The 26,043-nt window shown below is 55.0% G+C and overlaps 4 protein-coding genes across 23 annotated transcripts in view; 3 read left to right on the top strand and 1 right to left on the bottom strand.

Annotated features, from left to right (window-relative positions):
• Positions 1-18: 18 nt before the first annotated feature.
• On the top strand, positions 19-2,265 carry Lrg1 (leucine-rich alpha-2-glycoprotein 1). Of its 2 annotated transcripts, none has more exons than XM_039084024.2 (2): positions 19-59; positions 973-2,260. In XM_039084024.2, exons 1-2 carry the CDS (start codon positions 34-36, stop codon positions 1,973-1,975), a joined length of 1,029 nt encoding a protein of 342 aa, XP_038939952.1. In that variant the 5' UTR covers positions 19-33; the 3' UTR covers positions 1,976-2,260. The 2 variants fall into 2 exon arrangements, with proteins under 2 accessions (XP_038939952.1, NP_001009717.1); NM_001009717.1 differs by having other exon boundaries at positions 25-59; positions 1,003-2,265.
• Positions 2,266-3,603: 1,338 nt separating this feature from the next.
• Positions 3,604-10,046, top strand: Plin5 (perilipin 5). Of its 4 annotated transcripts, none has more exons than XM_039084130.2 (9): positions 3,604-3,713; positions 3,991-4,105; positions 4,286-4,346; positions 4,772-4,967; positions 5,593-5,675; positions 5,948-6,164; positions 7,010-7,209; positions 8,752-8,811; positions 9,136-10,046. In XM_039084130.2, the coding sequence occupies exons 2-9, from the start codon at positions 4,062-4,064 to the stop codon at positions 9,646-9,648; spliced, it is 1,374 nt and encodes a 457-aa protein (XP_038940058.1). In that variant the 5' UTR covers positions 3,604-3,713; positions 3,991-4,061; the 3' UTR covers positions 9,649-10,046. The 4 variants fall into 4 exon arrangements, with proteins under 4 accessions (XP_038940058.1, XP_038940059.1, NP_001128109.1 ...); NM_001134637.1 differs by having other exon boundaries at positions 3,672-3,713; positions 8,698-8,811; positions 9,136-10,044; XM_039084131.2 differs by lacking the exon at positions 8,752-8,811.
• Positions 10,047-11,706: 1,660 nt separating this feature from the next.
• Positions 11,707-20,622, top strand: Plin4 (perilipin 4). 9 transcript variants are annotated; one of them, XM_063267952.1, is made up of 9 exons: positions 11,707-11,842; positions 11,968-12,035; positions 12,121-12,253; positions 12,999-13,057; positions 14,353-17,773; positions 18,020-18,133; positions 18,253-18,440; positions 18,760-18,834; positions 19,219-20,622. In XM_063267952.1, exons 2-9 carry the CDS (start codon positions 11,985-11,987, stop codon positions 19,651-19,653), a joined length of 4,476 nt encoding a protein of 1,491 aa, XP_063124022.1. In that variant the 5' UTR covers positions 11,707-11,842; positions 11,968-11,984; the 3' UTR covers positions 19,654-20,622. The 9 variants fall into 9 exon arrangements, with proteins under 9 accessions (XP_063124022.1, XP_063124023.1, XP_063124024.1 ...); XM_063267953.1 differs by having other exon boundaries at positions 11,708-11,842; positions 18,763-18,834; XM_006244374.5 differs by having other exon boundaries at positions 11,727-11,884; positions 18,763-18,834.
• The window catches only part of Hdgfl2 (HDGF like 2), a 19,666-nt gene continuing 14,226 nt past the window's right edge, over positions 20,604-26,043 (bottom strand). For 2 of the 8 annotated variants that reach the window (XM_006244289.5, XM_063266617.1), the window contains exons 5-16: positions 24,900-25,013; positions 24,757-24,828; positions 24,008-24,203; positions 23,859-23,934; positions 23,493-23,784; positions 23,057-23,160; positions 22,453-22,526; positions 22,258-22,328; positions 21,935-22,036; positions 21,596-21,806; positions 21,226-21,352; positions 20,604-20,864 (exon numbers count right to left, since the gene is read on the bottom strand). In XM_006244289.5, the coding sequence (XP_006244351.1) occupies positions 20,756-20,864; positions 21,226-21,352; positions 21,596-21,806; positions 21,935-22,036; positions 22,258-22,328; positions 22,453-22,526; positions 23,057-23,160; positions 23,493-23,784; positions 23,859-23,934; positions 24,008-24,203; positions 24,757-24,828; positions 24,900-25,013 (1,548 nt within the window). In that variant the 3' untranslated portion in view covers positions 20,604-20,755. 8 annotated transcript variants of the gene reach the window in all.

Genomic DNA, 26,043 nt, shown 5'->3' with positions numbered 1-26,043 from the left:
TGGGGTGCTGAGGACAAACATAGAGGAGCAGCCATGGCCTCTTGGCAGCATCAAGGGAGGTAGGTCTTCACCTGACCAGTTCTGGGCAAACCTGGCACTAGGTCAAGCACAGCTATGAGGACATTAGTCTGACCCATTGAGGTTGCTAGGGATAGATTCAGGCCTGCAGACTGTACAAACAGGCTTACTCCCGGACAGTCTGCTAGGGGCCTCTTGACCAGGGGCTTGAGGCCATGATCACACCCACTGAATAGGGAAGCCCCGGACAAGCCTCCGGGGGCTGTTGTAGGGACCATATCTGTAGACCTATCGGCCTACAGAGGGATTCATGTTCACCCTGATGATGAGTTCTCCTTGAACACCCAGCAGTAACCATGCAACCCACACCAGAGCTGGACAGAGAAAGGATAAGCTCCGTTTGGAAGTTTCTGCCTTCCTGAGAAGGGCAGAGAAAGGATAATGAAAGCCAGGCATTATGGCTGAAGCTTTGCAGAATGAACAGGAGTCCACTGACTCTCCCTTCTGAACACATAACTGGGGAGATGGGGTAGAGCCAGGATTCAAACCAGGTTAGAAGTAACTAGATACTTGGACTGGGAATAATTAATAACTGGTCACCTCTGAGAGCTGGTAGTAGGGGAGGAAGTGTGTAGGGGTCAGACGCAGGAAATTAAGAGCCTTAGAGGTAAGATTTGCTGTGGAACCGGGGCTGCTTCTGGAAGCTTGAGGGGAAGCAGCAGGTGAGAATGAGACCCAGGGTATAGTGTGCTTAAGGCTTTACAGAATAACAAGTAACTCACTGGCTCTGCCACCCACCCATCCAGCTAAGGAGACAAATATAGACTCAGGAAAGAAACCATGAGGCTCACATCGTTCCAGCCCTGGTAAGGAAGGACTTGGTACAGTTCAGTGTGGTGGCCACGGGGATGGGAAGAAAAGGATATAATTTTCACCATGGTTCACTAACCTCAGCCTCCCGGATCTCAATACCTGCCTTCCCAGAACCCTGTTCCTCCTGGCCCTCTTGGGCGGGGTGTCGGGCCTCAGGGAATGCTTGATACTGCAGTCGGTTAAGGGAAGCACGGTCTCCTGCCACGGTCCCACTGAGTTCCCGAGCTCCCTCCCGGCCGACACTGTCCATCTGTCGGTGGAATTCTCCAGCCTGACTCAGCTGCCCGCCGCCGCCCTGCAAGGGTGTCCCGGTCTGCAGGAACTGCACCTCTCCAGCAACCGCCTGCAGGAACTGTCCCCCGGGCTGCTGGCGCCCGTGCCCCGGCTGCGCGTCCTGGATCTGACTCGCAATGCTCTCCGCAGCCTGCCCCCCGGTTTGTTCCGCAGCTCGGCCGCCCTGAACACCCTGGTCCTGAGGGAGAACCAGCTGCAGGAGGCGAGCGCGCGCTGGCTGCAGGGCCTGGACGCCCTGGGCTACTTGGACCTGGCGGAGAACCGGCTGCGCTCGCTGCCCGCTAGGCTCCTTGCCAACCTAGGCGCCCTGCACACCCTCGACCTTGGGCACAACCTGCTTGAGTCGCTGCCCGAGGGATTCCTGAGGGGCCCCAGGCGGCTACAGCGCCTGCACCTGGAAGGGAACCGGCTGCAAAGGCTGGAGGCTGGCTTACTTGCGCCCCAGCCGTTCCTGGGCGTCCTGTTCCTGAATGACAACCAGCTAACCGCAGTGGCGGCCGACTCCTTTCGGGGCCTAAAGCAGCTGGATATGTTGGATCTGTCCAATAACTCTCTGTCCAGCACTCCCCCGGGTCTGTGGGCGTTCCTGGGGAGACCGACCCGCGATATGCAGGATGGTTTCGATGTCTCCCACAACCCCTGGGTCTGTGACAAGGACCTCGTGGACCTGTGCCGCTGGCTGGCCGCCAACCGACATAAGATGTTCTCGCAGAACGACACACTCTGTGCGGGGCCCGAGGCCGTGAGGGGACAGCGACTGCTGGACGTGGCAGAGCTGGGGACCTTGTGAGGATGGCAACTGGGGTGCGAGCCAAGGGTACCCCGCTTGCCACTGAAGCAATTTGGTCCCATGTCAGAATGCAGATTCCCAGCATCTGCCATTCCCCATTCCCTCAGCCAGGAATGCTATTCCCTGACTCTCCCTCAGGCTCCTCTCCATTTGCCCCAACTCTTCCACCTCTCACTGTTCCTGTGCTGGCCCCCAGGCTACCATGTGTTTATCTAGCTTTGCCTCATATGTTTCAGGGTCACCAAAGCAGTTAATAAAACAGCTCCCGGCTGGCTGAGCCGCTCAGCGTCTTTGTAGCTTCCTTTTGTTGTACATTTGTTTTGTGCGCATGCACCTCTGTGGCGGTCAGAGGGCTACTTGCAGAGTGGGTTCCAGGTGTCCACAATGTGGCAACTAGGGATTCAAACTCAGGTCCTCAGGCTTGGCAGCAAACTCCTTCACCCACAGAGCCATCTTGCCCACCCTCTGCCTTATGTTTTAAGACAGGTCTCTGACTGGCCAGCTGAGAGCCTCAGGATCTTCCTGCCTCTTCTTCTGCCTCTGCCTCCCAGAGCTGGGGTGTCACCCACATGAGCCACTGTATCAAACTCAGGTGTTCAGGCTTATAGGGCAAGCACTTTACTGACTGAGGCTGCTTTCTAAATCCTTCCCACTGTATAGCCTTGGCTGTCCCGGAGACCAGGCTGGAGGCAAACTCAGAGATCCTCCTGCCTCTACCTCCTGAGTGTTGGGATTAATGGCGTTAACACAGTCTAGCTTTAGTTTTCACCCCAAGACAGAGGGACTCTGCCCATTGAGAGGCAGGGGTGTGAACTCTGGGGGAGGGTGTCAAGGTGTCATATTGTCCAGGCTGGCCTCAAACTTACTATACAGCCTAGGATAATTTGAGCTCATGGTTCTTCTGCCTCCCTGTGGCTCTGGGTACCAAGCATATGACTCAGCAAAACCCAGGCTTCTCACCCCAGTGCTGCAGAGGGAGCTGGGGAAAGGGGGTTAAACCTTGGGCCTCTATTAACTGATCTATAAAATGGGGTCAGAGCTCCCAGAATTAAACAGCAGATTAAAAATAAACTAGAGGTCAGAAGTTAACCCCTTAGTGGTTAACATCTCCAGCTGGGGTTCGAGTCTCAGCATCCACATGATAGTTAGTCACATGTTACTCCAGTCACAGGGGGTCTGTCAACTTCTCTGGCCTCTGCAGGTATCAAGCATCTGTGGCACACAGACAGATGAACATGTCAACAAAACACCAGGACACATAAATGTAATAATAAAGGAAGCTGGGCCTGACTGGGCGTCGGGATACCTATGGTTATGTGTCCATGCCGAGCCCCGTGGAACCCGGTGTGCTGTGGTACATCTGTTGTCTTAGCCACTGGGCAGTGAGTTCAAAGTCATCCTTGACTATGTGATTACTTTGAGGCTATACTGGGCTACATAATGAGTTCCGGTCAAGCCTTGACTACAGAGAGGGACTCGGAATCAAAACAAAACCAACGGAAAAGACTGAAGAAAAAGAAAGTCCTCCGCCTTAGTCTGAGGTCAGCCTTGGTGACTGGATCTGGACTCGGCGTCCCTGGGCCGCTATGGCAACCAGAGGGCGGGGGCGGGCCAAGACACACCCCCAGTGCCTCATTGGCCCGCGTGCGGAGGCCCCACCCAGACCTGCTATAAGGACGGCGGGTTGACTCTGGTGGGATCGCCCGAAATACCCGCAGAGTCTGAGCTCTGCACTCAGGTGAGGGCTCGGAAGCGGGTGGGGTAGGGATGGCCCTGACCCTAACTTGGCAGGGGGTAGAAGTGGCGAGGGCGCAGAAGTGGCGAGGGCGCATGTGCAGAGCCACAGGCACAGCAGGTGGTAGGACCCTTGTCCCAGTGGGCAGGGGTCCAGGACCCAGTTGGGCGGGGACCAGGCGCAGAGGACAGTGGGACAGCCATGGTGGGGACACTTAGGACATGAGCCTTGAGGTCAGCGTCCCTGTCACCCTCTGCCTCAACTTTCTTGCCTGTCAAAGGGATCTGATTTTCCGGCTGCTGCCTCCACCTCTGTAAGTGGGGCTGGTGTTCCTGTCTGTCCCTACTGGAAATGGACCAGAGAGGCAAAGACACCACCCTAGCTCTACACAGCAGGTAATAATGAAATTTAAACTCATCCTCGTTCCACCAGAGCCCACGCCTCTCCAACAAAGCCATAAGTTTTTCATTATATACCTTCTGTGTGCTGGGCCTTGTGCATGCCTTGCCTATGGACCCCAGAATACCCCACAGGGCTGACTCAGGGGTTCCCTCTCTCTGTGTCCTACCCCCTAGGATGTCCGGTGATCAGACAGCTCAGGACCCTGGATCCAGCCTGGGGGAACTGGACCAGCACGTAAGGGGCTGGAAGAGTGACAGCAAGGGCTGAGGGGGAGGGAAGGGGAGTCTGAGGAAGCTTCATAGTTGGGTCCCTGCACGACCAAGGTCCAGTCCCTTCTCACAGCTCCAGGTGACTGTTGTCAACCATAGTAGACACTACAGTGATAGCACCAAACTTACGGTATACATCATTCACAATTACACCTGTGGGGAAACTAAGGCCCCGAGAGCAGCCAGGTCTTTCTCCAAGGGGTTATCACCCAACCAGATCCCATCAGGGTGGCCTCATCTGGAGGACCAGATGTTGCCCTGATGCCTGATGCTCTGTGTGTGTGCTGCAAGCTGCAGCCATTGGCAGGGCGACCTGCCTTCTGTCCCCCAGCCTGGACTAGAAAAGGGAATGGGGGTGTGGCTGTGCCCTAATGTAACTGTTTTCTGCAGAACGTGGTGAAGCGAGTGGTGGCCTTGCCCCTGGTCAGGGCCACGTGCACTGCTGTGTCTGGTGCCTACAACTCAGCCAAGGACAGGCACCCGCTGCTGGGCTCTGCCTGCCGCTTTGCTGAACACTGTGTGTGTAGTGTGGCTACCTGTGCCCTGGACCACGCACAGCCACTGCTGGAGCACCTGCAGCCCAAGTGTGAGTCTGAGTCCCTGCTTGGTCTGTGGTCTGTCTCTACCATTCCCAGAGCCAGGTGTCCCTCCCAGGCCATTCAAGGCTGCTCCCCGAATCATCTCTTTTGAAAATTTTTCTGAGTCAGGGTTTTGCTCTGTAGCCCAGATTGGCCTAAGATGCTCAGCCATCCTCTTGCTTCGGCCTCCTGAGTGCTGGGATGATGGCTCTGCACCACCACACTCGGTTTATGTAGTGCTGGGATCAAAACCACACGTAGTGAGCCCAAGAAGGGATTCTTCTTGGGTCCTCTCTAGGTCCCTAATTCTGTCCCCCCTCCCCTTTCCAACCTTCGGGCATAATCCTTGTCTCCTAAGGTCAGGTCACTGGCTCAGGGCTCTCACCTGACCAGGGGACAAGAGAAACAGGGCCAACTGTGTGACTGAAGAAGAGGGTCCCTGCGCAGGGGCCCTCAACTCTTCTGTTGTCCCCAAGACTGTGAGCCTGGTTAAACTGAGGGACCCAGCAGGGGATGGAAGAAAATGGGCTCAATTGCTGGAATGCCACAGGTCCCCTGTGGTCTCACCTTCTCTGCCATGTCCCTCCTGTCGGAGCACTTCACACCTGTCCGTCACTCTCCCTCTCTCTTCAGTGGCCACAGTGAATGATCTTGCCTGCAGGGGACTAGACAAATTGGAAGAGAAGCTGCCCTTCCTGCAGCAGCCATCGGACACGGTACTAGAGATGACCAGGCCTCGGGGTACCCCTTAGGGTGAAGAGCTAGGGAGGGAGAGAAGCTGGGGGGAATCAGGTATGTATGATGGACTGAGTAGGTCGGGCATTGGCCCTGGCTGGCCAGAGGGGGCATACTTCAGGGCTGCCTATTCAATAAGGGAAACTGAGGCACAGGACTAAGAGGAAGCCCAGAGGTCTTTCAGGTCCTCTGCTCAAGGACTATGTTAGGGATGAACAGAGCCACTAGGTCACAGCATCACCCTTTCCTGCAGGTGGTCACCTCAGCCAAGGATGCAGTGGCCAAAAGTGTCACAGGCGTGGTGGACCTGGCCCAAAGGGGCCGGCGTTGGAGCGGGGAGCTGAGGCGCTCCGTGAGCCAAGCCATGGACACTGTGCTGAGGCGCTCCGTGAGCCAAGCCATGGACACTGTGCTGGGCAAATCAGAGGAGCTGGTGGACCATTTCCTGCCCATGACTGAAGCTGAGCTAGGTACTGATCAGAGAGGTCTGGGGCTTGCCCAAGGCCGCACAGCACAGCACAGCATGGAACAGGGAAACCTGGAACTCAAACCCATGTCAAATTTCTCCTCCACTATACATCCTAGAAAGTCAGACACTCAACTCTAAAGATACATGTGATGAAGCAGTCTCAAACCGGCGGCCCTGAAAACTGCTTTATTAGGCTTGGGGATGTGTCTATTCATTTCATGTAATTTCATTGTTTTGAAACAGAGTTTCCCTCTGTAGCCCAGGCTGGCCCCAAACTCATGGCCATCCTCCTGTCTCAGCTTCTTGTGTGCTGAATCCTGGTCTGCTTCTGGCATGCTAAGATATTTAAGTTAAAAAAAAAAAGTGTGTGTGTGTGTGTGTGTGTGTGTGTGTGTGTGATTGTGTGCACACATATGTGCCACAGCAGGCACGGGACTTAAGATGATATCTTTGGAGTGGGTTCTTTCCTTTCACTATGACACTGAACTTGAGTTAAGTGCTGGCCTGATGCCAGCACTCCCTACCTGTTTCCCTTATCTGTGCAGGTCTGGGGCTACTTGCCTAGCATGCACAAAGCCCTGGGTCCCATACCCAACACATGCCTGTCACCCTAGCACTCAGAGGTAGAGACAGGGTGATCAGGAGTTCAAGGTCAATCTCCACAATTGGAGTTGGAGGTTACATGTTTCAAAACAAGGTTAACAAAAGTAAACTATATTCCATAGGATCTGGGGAAGTTTAAAGGGGCCGATGTTGTATATCTGGGACCTGGGTGCAGTTCAGGGATGATGAATGACAGAAGTGCAGGCTGTGGCCATGCCGAACCCCTGGTTTTCTCATCCTTAGTGGCCCTGGCGACTGAGTCCCAGGGCCCAGAAGTGGGCTCAGTGGAGGAGCAGAGGCAGAAACAGGGCTACTTTGTGCGTCTGGGATCCCTATCGGCACGCCTCCGCCATCTTGCCTATCAACACTCTTTGGGGAAACTGAGGGAGAGCAAACACCGCACCCAGGAGATGCTGGCCCAGCTGCAGAAAACTCTGGAGCTGGTGAGCAACCTGTCTTTGTGGTCAGTCTTTGGGAGTATGAGCAGGGCTATAGCTGGGGGCGGGGCATTTCCTGGGAGGATATGGGAGGGGCTCGTGTTAGGGGAGGGGGCGGGGCTCTCACTGGAGGTTGGGCTCCCAGAATTCTGAGTCTACAGAGGGGAGGAAGAAACCCTATCCCTGCTTTCCCACCTACCTGGTGGTTAACAGTGCCCTCTGCCTTCAAATCCCTTGCCCAGTCCACTGCTTCATTCACCTCCTCACACACTCACCCTCCACCCACCCAGCTTCACTCACGTGGTCCTCTCCACAGCGGACACCAGAGAGTGCCTGTGAACACAATCTGCATCCTTCCTCTCCTATCCCCATTACATCGTGTCCTCCTCCCTCCCTGCCCCCACTGCATCCCACCAGGCTACTGTGCCTAGCGTCTTTGTCTAGGCTCTTCTGGGAGATCCTGAAGTGTGTGCTTTTGCATTCATGTGGCTACAGGTGTTAGTGTCTCCCTCCATTTCCTGGCCGGATAGTACTCCACAACACACATTATACATATTTATGCCCATTCAGCTTGTTCTGCCACGGTGCCTTTGCAGTGTGCCTATGCCTTATCACATCCTTCGCCTGTGTGACCTTTAGTTAATTTCCTGCGTGTCAGAAGCTTCCAGACTTTCCCCATTCCCAGTAGTGATGGCATGGGGACTTTACATATGCTGGGTAGGTGCTCAGCACTGAGCCATACCCCAGTTCTCCCGGCACCTGGCTATTGAGCACTTACTGCATAGCTGGCCCATCGGTGGCCTGTCTCTTGTGGCTGATGGGTCACACTTTGCACACAGTCTGATTACTAAATGCTTATTGAGAAAGTTCACTGTGTGTCTGGCCAGAGCTGCATGGTTTACCAGCTGTGTGAGGCAACAGGATCTTGTAGTATCTAATGGGTGGCTGGGGCATGGTGGTACAGGCCTCCCAGCCCTCAGGGACCTGGGCAGCCACCACACCCACCATCACCTCCCTATGCCATGGTTTTGTCCTCATCCAGCAGTAATTCCATCTCCAGTGAGCCCCCTCCCCATCCTGGTTCTGCAGATGAGGCTGAGGCATCCTGGGAGCCAATCTGTGCTCTGTGTGTCCTATTTTGTTGCCCACTGAGCTTTGTTTCAAGGACCGCGGATAGCAGTTAGTCATCAGTTTCCCCCCTTTTCCTGGCTGAATACTATTCTTTCCCACGGATAGTCCACATTATATATCCATTCATCTTCCTCAGGCACAAGGGGCAGGGAGGGCTCTGTGCTAGGCAGAGCAGGGACCCATGTGGACAGGGCTATGATAGTGAGCATCTAGAGGGGCAGAAGGGAGAAGGGTCGGGCTGGCCAACAGAGGGCAAAGCTGACTGCATTCAGTCTGCACTCTTTAAGGGCTGCTGGAGGCCTGCAGCCGCTTAGGGTAGGCCCACCCCAAGACTGCCTAACCCCTGGTGTCCCCATCCCACAGATCCAGCATATGCAGAGTAGGGCAAGCCCCACCCCTACTTTCCATCACCCAAAGGTCCAGGAGCTTTGCGGGGACTGGAGCCCATGTCTGGAGAATGGCTACCGCCACAGCCAGGTAAGGGGCCAAGGGAAGGCAAGACCCACCCTGGACCTGGGATGGAGACCTTGTGTGCTAAGCCCAGGCCCAAGTGCTCTCAGTCATTAGGTCATCCTCCCCATTGTGTGCCATAAGGGAAACAGGTCAATCCTGTTAGGTGTCCATGTGAGAAATTAGCTCAAAATACTGTGTTCTCATGGCAAACTGAAACAAGACAAGGCCTTCACATTAGATTTTGTGGGGAAATCAAGGCAGGCCAAAGCTCCCAATAAATGCATGAGAAAACTAAGAGAGGCCACGGTTCCTGTTAGATGTATGAGAAAACTGAGGCCTGCCTTGCAGGTGGAGCTGGAGACACTGGCTCTGTCGAGAAGTCTGACCCTGGAGCTGCAGAGTGCAGTGGATGCCCTTGCAGGCTGTGTTCGGGGCCTGCCCCCTAGTGCCCAGGCCAAGGTGGCTGAAGTGCAGCGCAGTGTGGATGCTCTACAGGCCACCTTTGCTGATGCACACTGCCTTGGTGACGTGGCACCCACTGCTCTGGCTGAGGGCCAGGACAGCGTGGCCCAGGCACATGCCTGTGTGGATGAGTTCCTGGATTTGGTCCTTCGAGCCATGCCACTGGCCTGGCTTGTGGGGCCCTTTGCGCCCATCTTGGTGGAGCGGTCAGAGCCCCTGATCAACCTGGCCACCTGTGTGGATGAGGTGGTGGGTGACCCTGACCCCCGCTGGGCACACATGGACTGGCCAGCCCAGCAGAGGGCCTGGGAGGCTGAGCCTGCAGACCCTGGGGGACAAGAGGCTGAGCCCCCACTGGGCCAGGTCAAGCACACAATGATGCCAGAGCTAGACTTCTGACCATCGAGGTCCCTACTGCCCCCTGGTGGTCCTATGACAGCACTCAAGCTAGTCAGGGCTTCTGCTCCCTTCCCTAGATTTTGAGGTCTAAGTGGACTTCAGCAGACAAATTTCAACCCCTCACAGGAGACCCTTCCTTATGATCATGTCCTTACCCCCAAAGTTGACGGCCAGCTTGAGCTGCCTTATCAAGAATGTCTCAAAAAAAAAAAAAAAAAAAAAAAAAAAGAAAGACAAAGGTGGCTGGGAGGAAGACCTGGTACCCACAGTACCTGGGGGCTTGGGACTCCTCAAATCAAATGATTTTGGTTAGTGCCCAGCCACCCTTGCTGGGCCAGAGAGACTCAATTGCTTTGCTGTTTGTGGTCCAGAATAAACATGTTTGGTGTGGTCTAAGGTGCTGCGAGTTTTCAGGGTGTGACTTTAGGGATGTGGGGATGGAATTTTGAGCCAGCATTCAAGGATGGTGCATTTCTTAATGAGCTGCATGGCGTAGCATAGGTTAAACTTCGAATACACATAAATGAAAGCCATTCTTACTTTAGTACAAATTAGTTCTTGGAACCTCTTGGGATCAAAAGAGGAATGGGGGACCCAAGGGGTGGCTTCTTCTCACTGGACCTGCAGCTTGCCTGGCTGCATTGATGAGGGCTGCAGAAGACAGGCAGGGCAAAGGCCAGGGTGGGTCCCCTGGGGTCCCTGATCTCTCTCCACAGTCTTGGCTGCCCCTCTGACTCCCAGGTCTGGGCAGTTGAGAAACCACTCTCTAGCTTGGGGAGGTCAGGGTAGTCCCTGGCTTCCCCAGAGCCTGGTCTAGATAGCACTTCTGGGTATCCAGAACCCCTATAACTCCCTAGTGCTCAGACCAGTGTCTTGAAACAGGGCACAACCCTCCTCCAGACTCAATGCCTCCTCCTCCAGGTTGCCTTGTTGCAGTGCTCCCACCCCAACCCTTCAGGAGCACCCTCTTCTGCTCCAGAACTGTCACCCAACACAACCAAGAGTTCAAAGAGACCAACCCAGGGACACCAGGCCCCTGCCTCTTCCCCTAGTTCCAGTGCCAGAATTAAGTGCTCCATTGCTGAAGTTGGCACATCCATTCCAGGGGTACAATCCTAGGATAGAGGCCAGAATGGGGGTGGCAGTTACTCTGCAGTCACTTCACTGATGGCCTGCTTGGCATACAGTGAGTTCTGGGGATGTCTGAATGCTGTCTGTGGGACCTCAGGCCCAGGATGCTACTGCTCCCGCCCTCTCACACACTGGTTAAGCCAGACCCATCAAGCTTGGGTTCTCACACATCAGTCAGTCTATGTCCCTTTCAGTAGAACATGTAACTGCCCTCCACAGGACACACACTCTTCTCTTGGAGACCCTGTTTCTGCCCAGGGAATGCTAACATACTGTTTGTTGAGTGACTACTGATCACATACAACCTCATTTCAAACTCTCATGCAGGGTTGGGATTTAGCTCAGTGATAGAGCGCTTGCCAAGCAAACACAAGTTCCAAAAAAAAAAAAAAAAAAAAAAAAAAAAAGAAAGAAAGAAAGAAAAGAAAAAAAAAACTCTCATGCACCTTTACCTGTCCTAATTTAGACAAACGTTTCCTAAGTGTCTTATGTATGGCAAGCACTATTCTGGGTGCACTATATAAACAGGATGACAGAGGTGAGGCTGTGTGGGAATTTAGAGGAAGGTATAGCAGGCAGAGGTGTGGCCTGTGCAAAGGACCTGGGGCAGAGAACACAGCTGTGCAAAGGTTCTGGGGGAGGGAGAAAGGGTCCTGAATGTTGGAGGTGGCGTCTGTGACTGGAGTAGTCAGCTGATGAGTCTAGAAGGGGAAACTAAGACCCAAAGGTAAGGTGGTGCCTGGTAAGGAAGGAGGCCTCAGAAAAGTAGGGGCAGAGAGCAGGAAGCCCCTTGGGGAGCACAGCTAGTCCGTGAGTCACCAGGCCTTCAGCCAGCACCATAAGCAGAGGCTGCTTGGCCCACAGTGGAGAGCAGGGGAAAGGTGCTGGGCCACATCCACACTGGCCTGGGCGGGCAGGCATGTGACACCCCTCCCCCCATTCTCTGGGCCGCCTGCCTGGGCCAGCCAGGCCCACACCCTCCCCAGACCCTATAAGGCCTGGGAATTGGGAGCCCAGGCGCTGCCAGCAGCCGCCCTGCTCTGAGGGACCCCGAATGGTCCAGGTGAGTCCAACTGCTGTGTCACCCAGCGACTGCCACCTCCAGGTGGGTGAAGTGGGTGCTGGGGGAAAGCAGGGTGGGGATGAGACAGGAGGGGCCTTCAACATGTGGCACTTTCTGCCTCCTAGCCCCGTGGGCTGCCATCATGTCGGCTTCAGGAGATGGGACTAGAGGTTCCCCCAAATCAAAAGGCAAGGTAAGAGAACAGAGGGCTACCCTGCCAGGGATCCTGGGAACATAACCCCAGTGTCCACTCACACTACCTCACCCACCCCATGCAGACCCTGAGAAGTTTCTTCGGGTCCCTGCCTGGCTTCAGCTCTGCCTGGAACCCGGTGTCCCACACTAAGTGCTCCACAAAGGATGTACAAACAGCAGTAGACCCCTCAGGGACTCCTGTCCCTCCATCTCCAGGTGAGTGGCAAAAGAGAAGTGGTGGAAACTGAGTAGTCTGGCAGAGCAACTGCCCAGGAAGGAGCCGAGACAATTCTTTTTTTTTTTTTTTTTTTTTTTTTCCCGGAGCTGGGGACCGAACCCAGGGCCTTGAGCTTGCTAGGCAAGTGCTCTACCACTGAGCTAAATCCCCAACCCTGAGCCGAGACAATTCTGGTGACCTTGTGTCTGTGTTATCTTCTTAGATGAAACTGAGGCAGACACTGGCAATATTACAGCCAGGGAAAGTGGGTGTTTAAAACCCTGCTATAGCCCTTTGCTTGTTGTATGGGATGCCAGGCTCAATGTTGTGCTTGTCTGAGCTTGTCAAGGGTACTCAGAGTGGGCCAGCAGCTGCCCTGGGGTCACACAGCATTCTGGGACTCAGTTGGGGTGTCTGCAGTAGGCTTCTGGCAGCTGGTGGCCGGGGCAAGGTGGCACCACTCCCCCCACTGCAGACTCTGGAAGTCCCAAGTGTGCAAGGTGGGTGTCCAGGACCCAGAGTCCGAAACAGAATGTCCTCCTGCAGCTGCTGGGGCCTGTGTCACATGGGCCAGGGCTACCCTTGGCAGGGAGCAGGAGGGGAGGCTGGGCCTGGCTTCTGCTGTCCTTTGCCAGTGGCTGGGACATTCCTGTCTTCTAAGGCCAGGTCTGGTAATTGCACAACAGCAACAGGCTCTAGCCAAGAGGCCTGCCCCTCATTCCCTGTCTGGCTCTGTCTCTGCAGTGGCTACCAACCCACAGATGGCAAGAGATGCATCAGGGCTGCTCCAGCTTTCTGAACAGGTGAGCTGGATTAGAAGATCCTGGATAGGAAACCTGGGCATTGTCTGGGAGGTTCAAGTTCCTTTCATGAGGTGGGGTTCCCTCTCTTTACCTTGGGTACATTCTCTACCTTGGGCCTCAGTTTTCACATCTGAGAAATGGGCACAACCTTTCAGCAATCCTATATAAGGCTCTGTGCTCAGCACTTGCGCTCCCCTGCCCCTGGGACACAGGGACTGTGCCCCAAAGTACCACTCACACTAGCAAAGGGCCAGCAGTGGTAGGCCCATACCCTATAGATTCAAGTCAAATCACAACCCTGGCAGCCCTGCTTGTTCCTCTATTTCGGCAACAACTAAGCATTCATTGAATCCCTTTCATTCACCCTCCTGACCTTGAAGGAAGTGGGGTTTTCTTGCATCTGATAAAGGGTCTCATGTGCCCAGTTGGCCTGTACTTCATTATACAGCTGAGGCTGACCTTGACCATCTGATTCTCCTGCCTCAGCTTCCCAAATGCTGGGTTGCCAGGTGTGTGTGCCTCTGCACCTGATTTATGGGCTGCTGGGAGATGAATGAATCCTAGGACTTGATACATGCATACAGCTCCAACCCAAGCGGCAGCGCTGACCCCAGAAGGCATGGGTGTATTTTCTAGGTAGGCTTTTGGGGAGGGAAGACACCTTACGCACCTTACATGATTCAGAAGTAGGGAAGAACTGGGGACACTAGCCCACGTCAATGCAGAAAGCACAGAGACAGACACTGTGGGATGCAAATGCTGGGCCCAGCTTCCACCCTCTCAGTGCCTGTGGCTCTCCCATTGGGACTTTAGTATCTGCAGGTATGTTCAATATCCCCTAGGGAAGAAGCATTTGCCTGGAGCCACTCAGTGGCAGCACATCTGTCATCCCAGCAAGTCCTCTTTGGCTACATGAGACCTTGTATCAAGCAACCAGCTGACAGCAGAGTGCGGCCTCTGACCCTGTGGGCCTTTGGCAACAGTATGAGACGTGTCAAAGCCCAGCAGACACTGATGGGGTGTTTTACTGCATAGCCCAGGCAGACTCGTGAAAATCCTCTTGCCTCAGCTTCATAGTGCTGGGAAGATCACATGCCTAGCTAGAAAGAAATCATTTCAGCAAGACAGAATGTGTGTTCTAGGTCCCCAGACATTACTCTACAGCTGGATGAGGCTGTATTTGGTCAGGGTGGGTGCAGAGGGAGGTCCTAGGGACCCCGAGGACTGGGTGTACAGAAGGTGTGGATAGCATAGAGGGATTTTTGTGAGGTGTGACCTGTGCCTTTCCTCATTAGACAGCTGGGGACAAGAACATGGGAAGCATTGGTGCGACCAGCAGCCAAGATGCCTTCTACTCTGGGGTGGCTGGGATCATGGATGCTGCAAAAGGAAAAGTTCAGGGTAGCCTGAGTGCCACCCAGTTGGCTCTTGTGGGCACTAAGGAGACAGTGTCTGGAGGTGTCATGGGAGCAGTGGACATGGCCAAAGGTCTTGTCAAGGGAGGCCTGGACACCAGCAAGAGTGTACTCATGGGCACCAAGGACACGGTGACCACAGGGCTCACTGGGGCCGTGAACATGGCTAAAGGAACTGTGCAGACAGGCCTGGACACCAGCAAGAGTGTACTCATGGGCACCAAGGACACGGTGACCACAGGGCTCACAGGGACTATGAATTTGGCTAAAGGAACTGTGCAGACGGGCCTGGACACCAGCAAGTCTGTGCTCATGGGCACCAAGGACACGGTGACCACAGGACTCACAGGGGCCGTGAACATGGCTAAAGGAACTGTGCAGACGGGCCTGGACACCAGCAAGTCTGTGCTCATGGGCACCAAGGACACGGTGACCACAGGACTCACAGGGACTATGAATTTGGCTAAAGGAAGTGTGCAGACGGGCCTGGACACCAGCAAGTCTGTGCTCATGGGCACCAAGGACATGGTGACCACAGGGCTCACAGGGGCCGTGAACTTGGCTAAAGGAAGTGTGCAGACGGGCCTGGACACCAGCAAGTCTGTGCTCATGGGCACCAAGGACACGGTGACCACAGGGCTCACAGGGACTATGAATTTGGCTAAAGGAAGTGTGCAGACGGGCCTGGACACCAGCAAGAGTGTACTCATGGGCACCAAGGACACGGTGGCCACAGGGCTCACAGGGGCCGTGAACATGGCTAAAGGAACTGTGCAGACCGGCCTGGACACCAGCAAGTCTGTGCTCATGGGCACCAAGGACATGGTGACCACAGGGCTCACAGGGGCCGTGAACTTGGCTAAAGGAAGTGTGCAGACGGGCCTGGACACCAGCAAGTCTGTGCTCATGGGCACCAAGGACACGGTGACCACAGGACTCACAGGGGCCGTGAACATGGCTAAAGGAACTGTGCAGACGGGCCTGGACACCAGCAAGTCTGTGCTCATGGGCACCAAGGACACGGTGACCACAGGACTCACAGGGACTATGAATTTGGCTAAAGGAAGTGTGCAGACGGGCCTGGACACCAGCAAGTCTGTGCTCATGGGCACCAAGGACATGGTGACCACAGGGCTCACAGGGGCCGTGAACTTGGCTAAAGGAAGTGTGCAGACGGGCCTGGACACCAGCAAGTCTGTGCTCATGGGCACCAAGGACACGGTGACCACAGGGCTCACAGGGACTATGAATTTGGCTAAAGGAAGTGTGCAGACGGGCCTGGACACCAGCAAGAGTGTACTCATGGGCACCAAGGACACGGTGGCCACAGGGCTCACAGGGGCCGTGAACATGGCTAAAGGAACTGTGCAGACCGGCCTGGACACCAGCAAGTCTGTGCTCATGGGCACCAAGGACATGGTGACCACAGGGCTCACAGGGGCCGTGAACTTGGCTAAAGGAAGTGTGCAGACGGGCCTGGACACCAGCAAGTCTGTGCTCATGGGCACCAAGGACACGGTGACCACAGGGCTCACAGGGACTATGAATTTGGCTAAAGGAAGTGTGCAGACGGGCCTGGACACCAGCAAGTCTGTGCTCATGGGCACCAAGGACACGGTGGCCACAGGGCTCACAGGGGCCGTGAACATGGCTAAAGGAACTGTGCAGACGGGCCTGGACACCAGCAAGTCTGTGCTCATGGGCACCAAGGACACGGTGACCACAGGACTCACAGGGACTATGAATTTGGCTAAAGGAACTGTGCAGATGGGCCTGGACACCAGCAAGTCTGTGCTCATGGGCACCAAGGACACGGTGACCACAGGGCTCACAGGGGCCGTGAACATGGCTAAAGGAACTGTGCAGACGGGCCTGGACACCAGCAAGAGTGTACTCATGGGCACCAAGGACACGGTGACCACAGGGCTCACAGGGACTATGAATTTGGCTAAAGGAACTGTGCAGACGGGCCTGGACACCAGCAAGAGTGTACTCATGGGCACCAAGGACACGGTGGCCACAGGACTCACAGGGGCCGTGAACATGGCTAAAGGAACTGTGCAGATGGGCCTGGACACCAGCAAGTCTGTGCTCATGGGCACCAAGGACACGGTGACCACAGGGCTCACAGGGGCCGTGAATTTGGCTAAAGGAAGTGTGCAGACGGGCCTGGACACCAGCAAGTCTGTGCTCATGGGCACCAAGGACACGGTGGCCACAGGACTCACAGGGACTATGAATTTGGCTAAAGGAACTGTGCAGATGGGCCTGGACACCAGCAAGTCTGTGCTCATGGGCACCAAGGACACGGTGACCACAGGGCTCACAGGGGCCGTGAACATGGCTAAAGGAACTGTGCAGATGGGCCTGGACACCAGCAAGTCTGTGCTCATGGGCACCAAGGACACGGTGACCACAGGACTCACAGGGACTATGAATTTGGCTAAAGGAACTGTGCAGATGGGCCTGGACACCAGCAAGAGTGTACTCATGGGCACCAAGGACACGGTGGCCACAGGGCTCACAGGGACTATGAATTTGGCTAAAGGAACTGTGCAGACGGGCCTGGACACCAGCAAGAGTGTACTCATGGGCACCAAGGACACGGTGGCCACAGGACTCACAGGGGCCGTGAACATGGCTAAAGGAACTGTGCAGATGGGCCTGGACACCAGCAAGTCTGTGCTCATGGGCACCAAGGACACGGTGGCCACAGGGCTCACTGGGGCTGTGAACATGGCTAAAGGAACTGTGCAGACGGGCCTGGACACCAGCAAGAGTGTCCTCATGGGCACCAAGGACACGGTGACCACAGGGCTCACAGGGACTATGAATTTGGCTAAAGGAACTGTGCAGACGGGCCTGGACACCAGCAAGTCTGTGCTCATGGGCACCAAGGACACGGTGACCACAGGGCTCACTGGGGCTGTGAATGTGGTTAAGGGGGTTGCCCAGGGAGGCCTGGACACCAGCAAATCTGTTCTGATGGGCCCAAAGAACACTGTTTGTGCTGGAGCCCCAGGAGCCATTAATGTGGTCAAAGGGGCTGCCCAAGGAGGCCTGGATACTTCAAATTCTGCATTCCCAGGCACAAAGTCTGCAATGTTAGCTGGCTTCGCAGGCGCAATGGACATGGCCAGGGGTACGGCGCAGACAGGCCTGCACCCCAGCAAGCATATACTTACAGGCACGGAGGACATGGTCTGTGCTGGGGTTACCAGCATCATGGACACGGCTAAAGATAGTCAGAAGAACATGGACACCACCAGAGACAGACTGTCCACCATGCTGGCTCATTCAGGTAATGTACCCACCAATGCCATCCACACAGGTGCTCACATAGTCCCGAGTTCACTCTCTGGCTCTCACCCCCCAATATATCATGAGTCTATCAACCCAGGGGTAGGACCGGCCACTCTGACTTCCACAAAGTTCCTGTCCTGTGAGACCAGCAGCTTCTTAGACACATATGGCTTGGGGCATGTCACAGAGCCCACAGCTCCCATCAAAAACCTTGTGTCTGGTATGACTTCATCTCCCCACACAGCTATCAGGTCTATGGAAGAGTGTGGTCATCCTGCTGCCACACACTTTGCTACACTTCCTGATGAGTTGAAAGGCCTGGGTGATTTCTTCCAGCCCATGACAGCTGAGGAACAAGGTGAGTGCCTGCCCTTCCCCATCACAGGTCCCTGGGGTCTGGGCTTTGGTGAGACCCCATCCCCATTTTGGGGGTCTCAAGGCACCTTTCAGATATATCGTCTCATTGCTTTCCTCCAGCTCAGCTGGCAGCCTCAGAGTCAGGGTCCCGAGTACTCTCTGCCAACCGGGGAAGCTACTACATCTGCCTGGGTGATCTGGCCCCGAGCTTCCGCCAGCGGGCTTTTGAACATGCCCTGAGCCACATACAGCACAACCAATTCCAAGCCAGGGCCGCACTGGCCCAGCTCCAGGAGGCCTTCCAGATGGTAAGAGAATCTCTGGTCCCCACTCTAGACACCTCCAACTGGTCACCAGCCAAGTGCCCAGTGAACTAAGCCACCTGCATGCAGACAGAGCTGAGGCATGGGTGTTCTGGCATCATCTAGTGAGCTAGGTGTGTGGTTGCGATCTGTGAACCCAAGGGAGAGGGTAGTATGGTTGACCAGGCTCTAGCAGGGGTTCTTTCCCCAATAGCCCACCTCCAGAGTTATGCTGGGCATTATGGACACAAAAGCCTGATATTCTGTGTCTCTGTCATCTGCCCACCTCCTCCCTGGTCACAAAGCACCCCCTGTGTCCTCTAAGCAGATACCCACGGAATTTGGAAAAGACAGAGACATTGTGGGATGCAAGGTGGCAGATTCCTGGGGAAAGAGCATGGTGAGTGGTTGGGACAGAAAGGAATCTGTGGACATGCAGAGGGCAGTCGGGTGGGATATGAGTGGACAGAGGGGCCACCACCTGGCCTTCCAGATGCCCTCATGAGGACTATGTTTTGGCTGCACCACATATGGAGGTTTAGACTTAAGATCCAGGTACTGCACTGAGTGTCCCCACCCATTCTGGGCCCACCACCTTTCCTGTGGCTCTTTTTCCAGACATACATGATCACAGCTACAGATGGGTAGCTGTGCAGGAACCAGAGCTTGAGCACCACGGTGGAGGCTATTGGTAGTCGTGAGGTGGGTGTGGTACGGGCCTTCCTTCCCACTCACTGCCTCTAGTGAAAGCCCTGTCCCTCCTTACCTTTTTCCACCTCTGCAGATGCGGGCTTCCGTGGCTCAGGACAGGTTGTGCGCCCTTGTCCATCAGCTCCACGCAGCTTACAGCAGCCTGGCAACCAGCCTGCAGGGCCTGCCAGAGGTGCAGCAACAGGCAGGGCAGGCACGGCACAGCCTCTGCAAGTTGTATGGCCTTGTGACTTCGGAGGCAGGCAGTGAGCTGCAGACAGAACAGCTGGCCCAGAGCAGTGCTGGTGTTGTGCAGGCCTGGCAGGGCCTGGAGGTATTGCTAGATAAGCTGCAGCAAAACCCTCCACTTGACTGGCTGGTTGGACCCTTTACCTTGATGCCTTGTGGCCAGCTGCAGGCACCTGAGGGCTGGGTGGGTGGGGTGCCTAGGGACCATGCTATGACCACAGATGACTGTACTTCCCCAAAGCTCTGGATTGAGCAGGACCAGAGGGTCCTCAGAAAGTGAATTTGAAACTAGTCATGGCTCCTGCTGTTTCCAAGAAGCCATGGTCCCTCTTCCAAACTAGCCACCAAGTCTGTTCAGATACAGGCCACACAGACCCCCCACACTGGCAGAGTGAAGAAGCACCACCCATCCCCACTGCCATCCTTGGTGCTCTGAGCCTCTCTCCAGGGCCTATAGCTCCCCCTATGGGTAGTGCCACTCCAGCCCAGGCCCCACTCTGGGCAGCACAACCACAGATCTTAGCTAATAGCTAGGCACTAGACTTAGCTAAATGCTAGGGCACAAGGCACTGCCTCACTGCCAGGTCAAGGCCACAGCACAGCCTTCCCTGAACCCCAGCAGTGCTAGTGACCCCAACCTTCCAGTTCCTTTATCTGCACTCTTCGAAAATAACAATGTCCACAAGCTTCAGGGCAGGGCCAGCTGTGGCCAAGGAATGCCATGACAGAGACGGCAAGGAGCCTTTCCCTGTCCTGCTGTCAGCATCGGGGTGACACTATACTCGGTCACTGGCAAACACTGGGCTCAGAGCCTACAGCTGAGCCTCATCACATCATGCCTGGTTATCGGTGGCTATTGATGCAGGTGGATACACTGGAAGGCATGTACCCAACTCCTGAGCCCACTGGGAACACAGAAGAGCGGGGAAGCCCCTGCTCAAAACCACACAGTGAAGGAGGCTGGGATGGTGCTGACTGCAACACTCCAGACCAGAGGCTGGGCTGCACCAGAGGCACTATGCTGGTGCCACTTGGGGGTCCCTACACGGCTGGTGACCTCTCCTGTTGGGTGGTCCTTAGTGTCTGCTTCACTCATGCTGGTAGAACAGGCTACTTACCGTAGGAAGCGCTCTCCCATGAGGTGGCCAGCACCTAAGCCCTATGTCAGGCACAGTGCCCTGGCCCTAGCCTTGTGTATTTCACATCAGGACACCGAGCCAATAAAAGCTGTTTCTTTTTCATTACAAAATTCTTTATAGCCATTTCATGTCAATTGAAATCACAGAACTAGGCAGAAAAGCCCAGGCCACAAATACAAACAGCGCAGCACTTCCCTGGGAGGCTGGGGACAGACATGGCACCATGGCCACAGTGGCTGGAGCTCAGCTGTCCTCATCATCATCATCGGCAGACTCAGAGGCCAACTGCATCCTCTCATGGTCCTGATGCTCATTCCCAGGCCTGGCGGGGTCAGAGCTGTCCTGTGGGCTGCTGGGGGCATAATGAAGGTTGGTAAGCATGCAGTTGCCTGGTGTTGCCATGGGGCCATTGGGTGGGTGGACAGCCAAGCAAGGGTGACACCTGTGTCAAAGGCACCTGTGCCTTGTGTGGCCTTCCTGACCCTCCCCAGTCCAACTGTAGCTCAGTCTGGTGGCCAGTGCTCGTGTTGGTTTCTGAAGGGCCAATCCTAGACAGTCAGCAGGAAGTTCTTTCCCAGAGCACCGGCAGCTGGCAGCCTGGGGTGGCCTGATGTGGGCCAAGGTCATAGTGTGGGCCAGCCAGCCCCAGCATGTGTTAGGGGTAGGGTGAGGGCTCTAGTGCAGGGAATGCACCTGATGGCCCAGGGACTCACTCATGCAGCTCTTCTGAGGAGCCACCCCTGGGGCCATCCTCCAAGTCCTGCCCGTCTTCCTGTGCTCCATCTTCTGTGTTCTCTCCCTTCTGGGATGCGGCTTCACCATTCACAGGTGCTGACCGATCTAGAGACAGAGGTTCATTATGAACACATAGCTTACCTTTCATTAGAACCTTCCTCACCCAGCTGTGGCCAAATTTACAAGCAGTTCAAGTGCATGTAGGCGCTATGACCCAAAGAGCACTTCCAGCACCCCATTTCTAGCACCCAGTGGAGCTTGAACACAGCTGACCCAGAGGAGTCTGGCAAGCTTGCCGGGGACAAACATGGCACTGTTCCCCTGCCCTCTGGTGCAGGCGGCCCTCACCAGTGCTGGGCTCATCCTCCGCCAGCTCTCTGGGAGCCTGCTCCCCAGGCTGTTCCTCCACCTTCTCGCCATCGGCCCGTTCCTTCTCGGCTCCAGCTTTGTTCACCTTCTGGAGAGCCTCAACTTTCGGCCCCAGGACCCTCGACTTGAGCCGGGTGTAGACCTCTGCTGCCTTCGCCATCACATCTTTGTTGGCCTTGTACCGGCGAATCTGGCCAGCAGGAGGCCAGGCTTAGCAGGGCCAATGGTTGTGCTCCATCCCTTTCTCACCCCCTTCCACCTCCCCTTAGACACCACCACCATCTCCTAGATGCCTTGCCCTGGTGTCCCATGCTATACCTTCTTGAGCGTTGCTACCACATCTGTGTTCTTCTGAAGGATCTGAGAGGTTACCTGCAGGGTTCCCAGTTCTTCCAGTGCACTCAGACACCTCCTCACATCCTGCAAGGCAAGAATAGAGAGGCAGCCCTGGCTGTCTCCTAGAATGTTGCCTGCTGTTCCCAGGGGAGATTGCAAGGGAATCCCTGGAATACTATGAAACCCATTCCTCCACCCAGGGTACCCTGCCTTAGTTTCCCAAGACTTCCAAGGAGTCAGTAAGGAGGTGGCTGAGGAAAGCACCCATCTCAGGACAGCGTGGGGCAGTGTAGCAGGCATCTTACTGGGTTGTCAACCTTCAGTGCAAATTTGATCTCGCTGTGTAGCTTTTGCAGTCTCTCCTCTACGGAAGGTTCTGAGCAGGAGAGATACTGGCTTGAGCAGGATGCTCTGGCTCCAGGTACAAGGTGGCCCAGTCCCTCTCACCACCACAGGTCTACATTGGAACCTTGAAACCCAGCACCATTGCTAGTGCTCACCTTTCTTCTTTTCCCCCTTCCTGTCCAGTGAGAGACCCTCTGACCGCTTCCGTGTCCGTTCCACCTTCACAGGCCTATGGAGAGGCTCCCATCAGACAGGCTATCTTGGGAGGCCCAAGGTGAGGACAGTCAGGCCAGGGGCCTGGGGCCCTCCTCTGCTTCTGTGCAGATGAGGAACACCTGGCTGACCATAAGAAATCCATTGAACATATCACAGTCTCTGCTGTGTGGCCACTATGGCACACTGCTGATGCCCATGGGCAACTCTGATTGGCAATAGTTGGGAATGTACTTAGGGAAAAAATATGAGCTGCATTCACTACTTGCAGGCTAAGTTAAAGCCACTGGGTTGGGGCATGGTGTCCTCTGGGTGCTGAAGATACTTGTTGGATTGCTCTTAGAGGTTCTGGACATTATTACTGACCTCCACCCACTACAGGCCAGCATCTCCTAGTCTGACAGCTACACATGGCCCAGGAGAGACTCCTACAGTAAATCAGGGGTGAGGAAAGTCCTGAGGCTGCAACCTCAAGGTTTGAAACCCTTGGATGAGTGTGGTTCTGAGGCTAAATTCATAGGTCCAGGGCTCAGGACAGATGCTGACCTGGCTCTTGGCTTCTCGTCTGGCCGCCCTCTCTTCTCCTTCTGCCCAGGCTTCCTTGCAGACTCTGAGCCTTGCAGTTGGGACTTCTTGGCCAACTTCTTCCCCTACAGTGAACAGCCAAAGGATAGGTTGTTGCCTCAGAAGTTTGCCCCCTACTCCCATCATTTATTCTACAGAGCTGTGGGCCCTGCCACCCCCATCCAGCATATTTGGACAATGGCTTTCCTGGCCTTTAGGAGGTGTGAAAGGCAGATCTCCATGTGAGAGACAAGCCCTATACTCTGGAAGAACCCTCAATTGGCTATCCCTACTTTCTAGGCCTAGGGTCCTATCGTTATCTCCAACACCCGGGATGAAGCCCAGTACCCAGGTGTTCAATAGAGTAGGGCCCAGGGTCAGTATCTGGGGCCTCGGGTGAAGAGGGGGCACCACACACCTCTTTCCCAAGCTCCCCTTCGGGCTCTGAGTCAGAGGAGGATGGTGTGCCCCGGCCCCGAGCCTTGCGGCTACGCTTCTTCACAGGCTCCTCGTCCTCCAGCTCCTCCCCACTGCTGCCCCCACGCTCTGCCCGCTCCTTGCGCCGCTCCTTCTCTTCCCTCTCCTGCTCTCGAAGTCTCCGGAGCTCTTCCTCCTGCTCCCGTCGCCTCCGAGCCTCTAGCTCTCGCCTTCGCTCCTCATCACGCCTCTTCCATTCACTGATTCGGTCCACCTCACCACTGTCACTGTCACTGGGATGGAGAGTCTATCAGTGGGAATCCCAGCACCCTCTGCAGGGGCCCCCACATCACTGGCTGATACCCACCTGTCACTGCTGGAGGTGGAAGGTGGTCGTTCTGGCTTTGATCTCCGCCCTCGGGGTTTGGGGGGTGGCTTCTCAGCTGTGGAAAAGGAGGGTTGACCTTCTCTCTCCATGGCCTCCCAGGGCTATATCGAGGCAGGCTCAGGCCTTACCTGGCTTTCTGCCTCGAGGGGGTTTCTTGATGGACACATCTGAATCTGAGGCGGATGAGGAGGATGAGGAGGAGGACGACGACGGAGACGGCTGTGCTGTAACCACAGGCTCCTCCTTGGCCCCATCTGAGTCGGCTCTGGAGTCTGAATCTGAGGCTGACGGCACCTTCTGGGGACAGGCAGAGCCAGTAGGTTGCTAGAGCCCAAAATGGAAGAGGAACCATACAGGGTGGGAGGGTAATGGCAGAAGTAGCTGCAGTCCCCAAGGAATACAGTTCTGTGACTCATCCACAGCAGAAACATGGGTCCTGGCACCCTGGGGGCTCCCGAGGAATAGGACCAGGGCCAAGCCCAGGGGTTTTCCATGGCAGGTGGACACTGAAAACCGCATAGAAGGCCTGGGCTGCTATGCTCTCCCACAGCAAGCCACAGTACAACATTCACAGTCCACATCACATACACAGCCAGCCACAGATACACAAACTCACCTGCACATGCATAAGCAACCTTGTAAACACAAATCCTCACACTCCCAACGTGTACACACAGTACACATGATCCTTTATGCCACAACATTCCAGCAAATAGGATTCGAGTTTCCAATTGTGGTAATGAGGTCCCCTGGGAGGAGCAGCAGTGACCCACAGGCCACAAGGACACCACCACATACCTGGGTATCCAGGTATCACTGCCATAAAAGGCCCCTCTTGATGCCAATAGCTGCTTAGGACCCAGGGCAGCACCCTTACCTTCTTTTTGCGTCCTCCCAGAGGAGCCCGCCGTGGAGCCCGGGCTATTGTCTTCTTCTCTGGGGTAAAATCCTGGGTGGAGACAGGAGTGTCAGGGGTGCTGCTGCCATGCCAGGCTGCCCTGGCGGCTGGTGTTTGCTCACCTGGTCACTGGTCTTCTCTGACTCAGATGGGCTCTCAGAGTCCTCTTCCGATGGGGAAACACTGGCCTGATCCAGGTCGCTGGAGGCCTTTCTAGCTCGTTTAGAGACTGACATCTGGAAGACAGGGTCAGGCTGAGTCAGTAGCTAGACAGCCCACATGGGACATGAGTCACACACAACCACAGATCCCACTACTAGGGGTTCCCTATCCTTTGAGTTTTCAGAATTAAAGTTGGGGGGCAAGCGCTAGGGGTCTGGGGAGGATAGTGTATGATGGGGCTGGAACTTTAATGGTGAGAACTGTACCCCAGAATGCCTCATTCTATGTTATAAACTCTAGGTCAAAAAGAAAACAGTGATACAAACAGACAGACAGACAGATCTCAGTAGGACTGACACACAGAGAGAGTAGACTGTAGGACTGACAGGCCCACAGAAGGAACCATGAAGAGGCAGCGCAGCTTACTATGGTTGGAAGGTACTCATCGACATGGTCAAACAGTCTGTGAAGAATAGGGGTCAATAGCAAAAGCATCGACTGTGCAAGCCTGAGGACCTGTGTCCCACCATCAGGAACCCTTGTGGAAAACCTACATCATGGGTGAGAGCAGCGGCTCCATGGTTACAGCACTGGTTGCTCTTACACAGGCTCCGTGGTTCCAAGCACCAACATGGTAGTTCACAACTGTCTGTAACTCCAGTTCTATGGATCTGATGCCTCTTGTTTCCACAGGCACCTGCACTCATGTGCACCCTCTCCCAAGGCTCAAATACATACCCATGATGAAAAACACATTTTAAAAAGGGGCCGGGGCTTGAGCAATGACTCAGCACTTAAGATCACTGGCTGCTGTCAAGAGGATCCAGGCTTGGTTCCCAGCTAGCACAAGGCTGCTCATATCCATCAGTAACTACAAACCCAGGAGTGGTTACACATACCTTTAATCACAGCACTAAGGAGGAAGAGGAGGCTAGTATAAAAGTTTGAGGCAGGCCTGATCCACATAGTGAGTTCCAGGATAACCAGGGCTACCTAGTGAGACCTGCCTCAAACAAACAAACAAACAAACAAACAAACAAACAAACAAACAAACAAACAAACTTTGTCCCAGGAGATCTGATGCCATCTCTGGCTTTGGGTATC

This window comes from Rattus norvegicus, chromosome 9 (assembly GCF_036323735.1).
Source record: "Rattus norvegicus strain BN/NHsdMcwi chromosome 9, GRCr8, whole genome shotgun sequence".
Lineage (NCBI taxonomy): Eukaryota > Metazoa > Chordata > Mammalia > Rodentia > Muridae > Rattus > Rattus norvegicus.
This window is presented reverse-complemented; position numbering and strand designations above follow the sequence as displayed.

Bases quoted from the DNA above. Each gene is read 5' to 3' on its own strand.
- Lrg1 (XM_039084024.2), top strand. From the start codon at position 34: ATGGCCTCTTGGCAGCATCAAGGGAG. The intron at 60-972 runs GTAGGTCTTCAC...CACTAACCTCAG, and splicing joins TCTTGGCAGCATCAAGGGAG to CCTCCCGGATCTCAATACCT.
- Plin5 (XM_039084129.2), top strand. From the start codon at position 4,062: ATGGACCAGAGAGGCAAAGACACCACCCTAGCTCTACACAGCAG. The intron at 4,106-4,285 runs GTAATAATGAAA...CCTACCCCCTAG, and splicing joins ACCCTAGCTCTACACAGCAG to GATGTCCGGTGATCAGACAG. The intron at 4,968-5,592 runs GTGAGTCTGAGT...CTCTCTCTTCAG, and splicing joins GGAGCACCTGCAGCCCAAGT to TGGCCACAGTGAATGATCTT.
- Plin4 (XM_063267952.1), top strand. From the start codon at position 11,985: ATGTCGGCTTCAGGAGATGGGACTAGAGGTTCCCCCAAATCAAAAGGC. The intron at 17,774-18,019 runs GTAATGTACCCA...CTCCCCACACAG, and splicing joins CACCATGCTGGCTCATTCAG to CTATCAGGTCTATGGAAGAG. The intron at 18,441-18,759 runs GTAAGAGAATCT...GTGTCCTCTAAG, and splicing joins TCCAGGAGGCCTTCCAGATG to CAGATACCCACGGAATTTGG.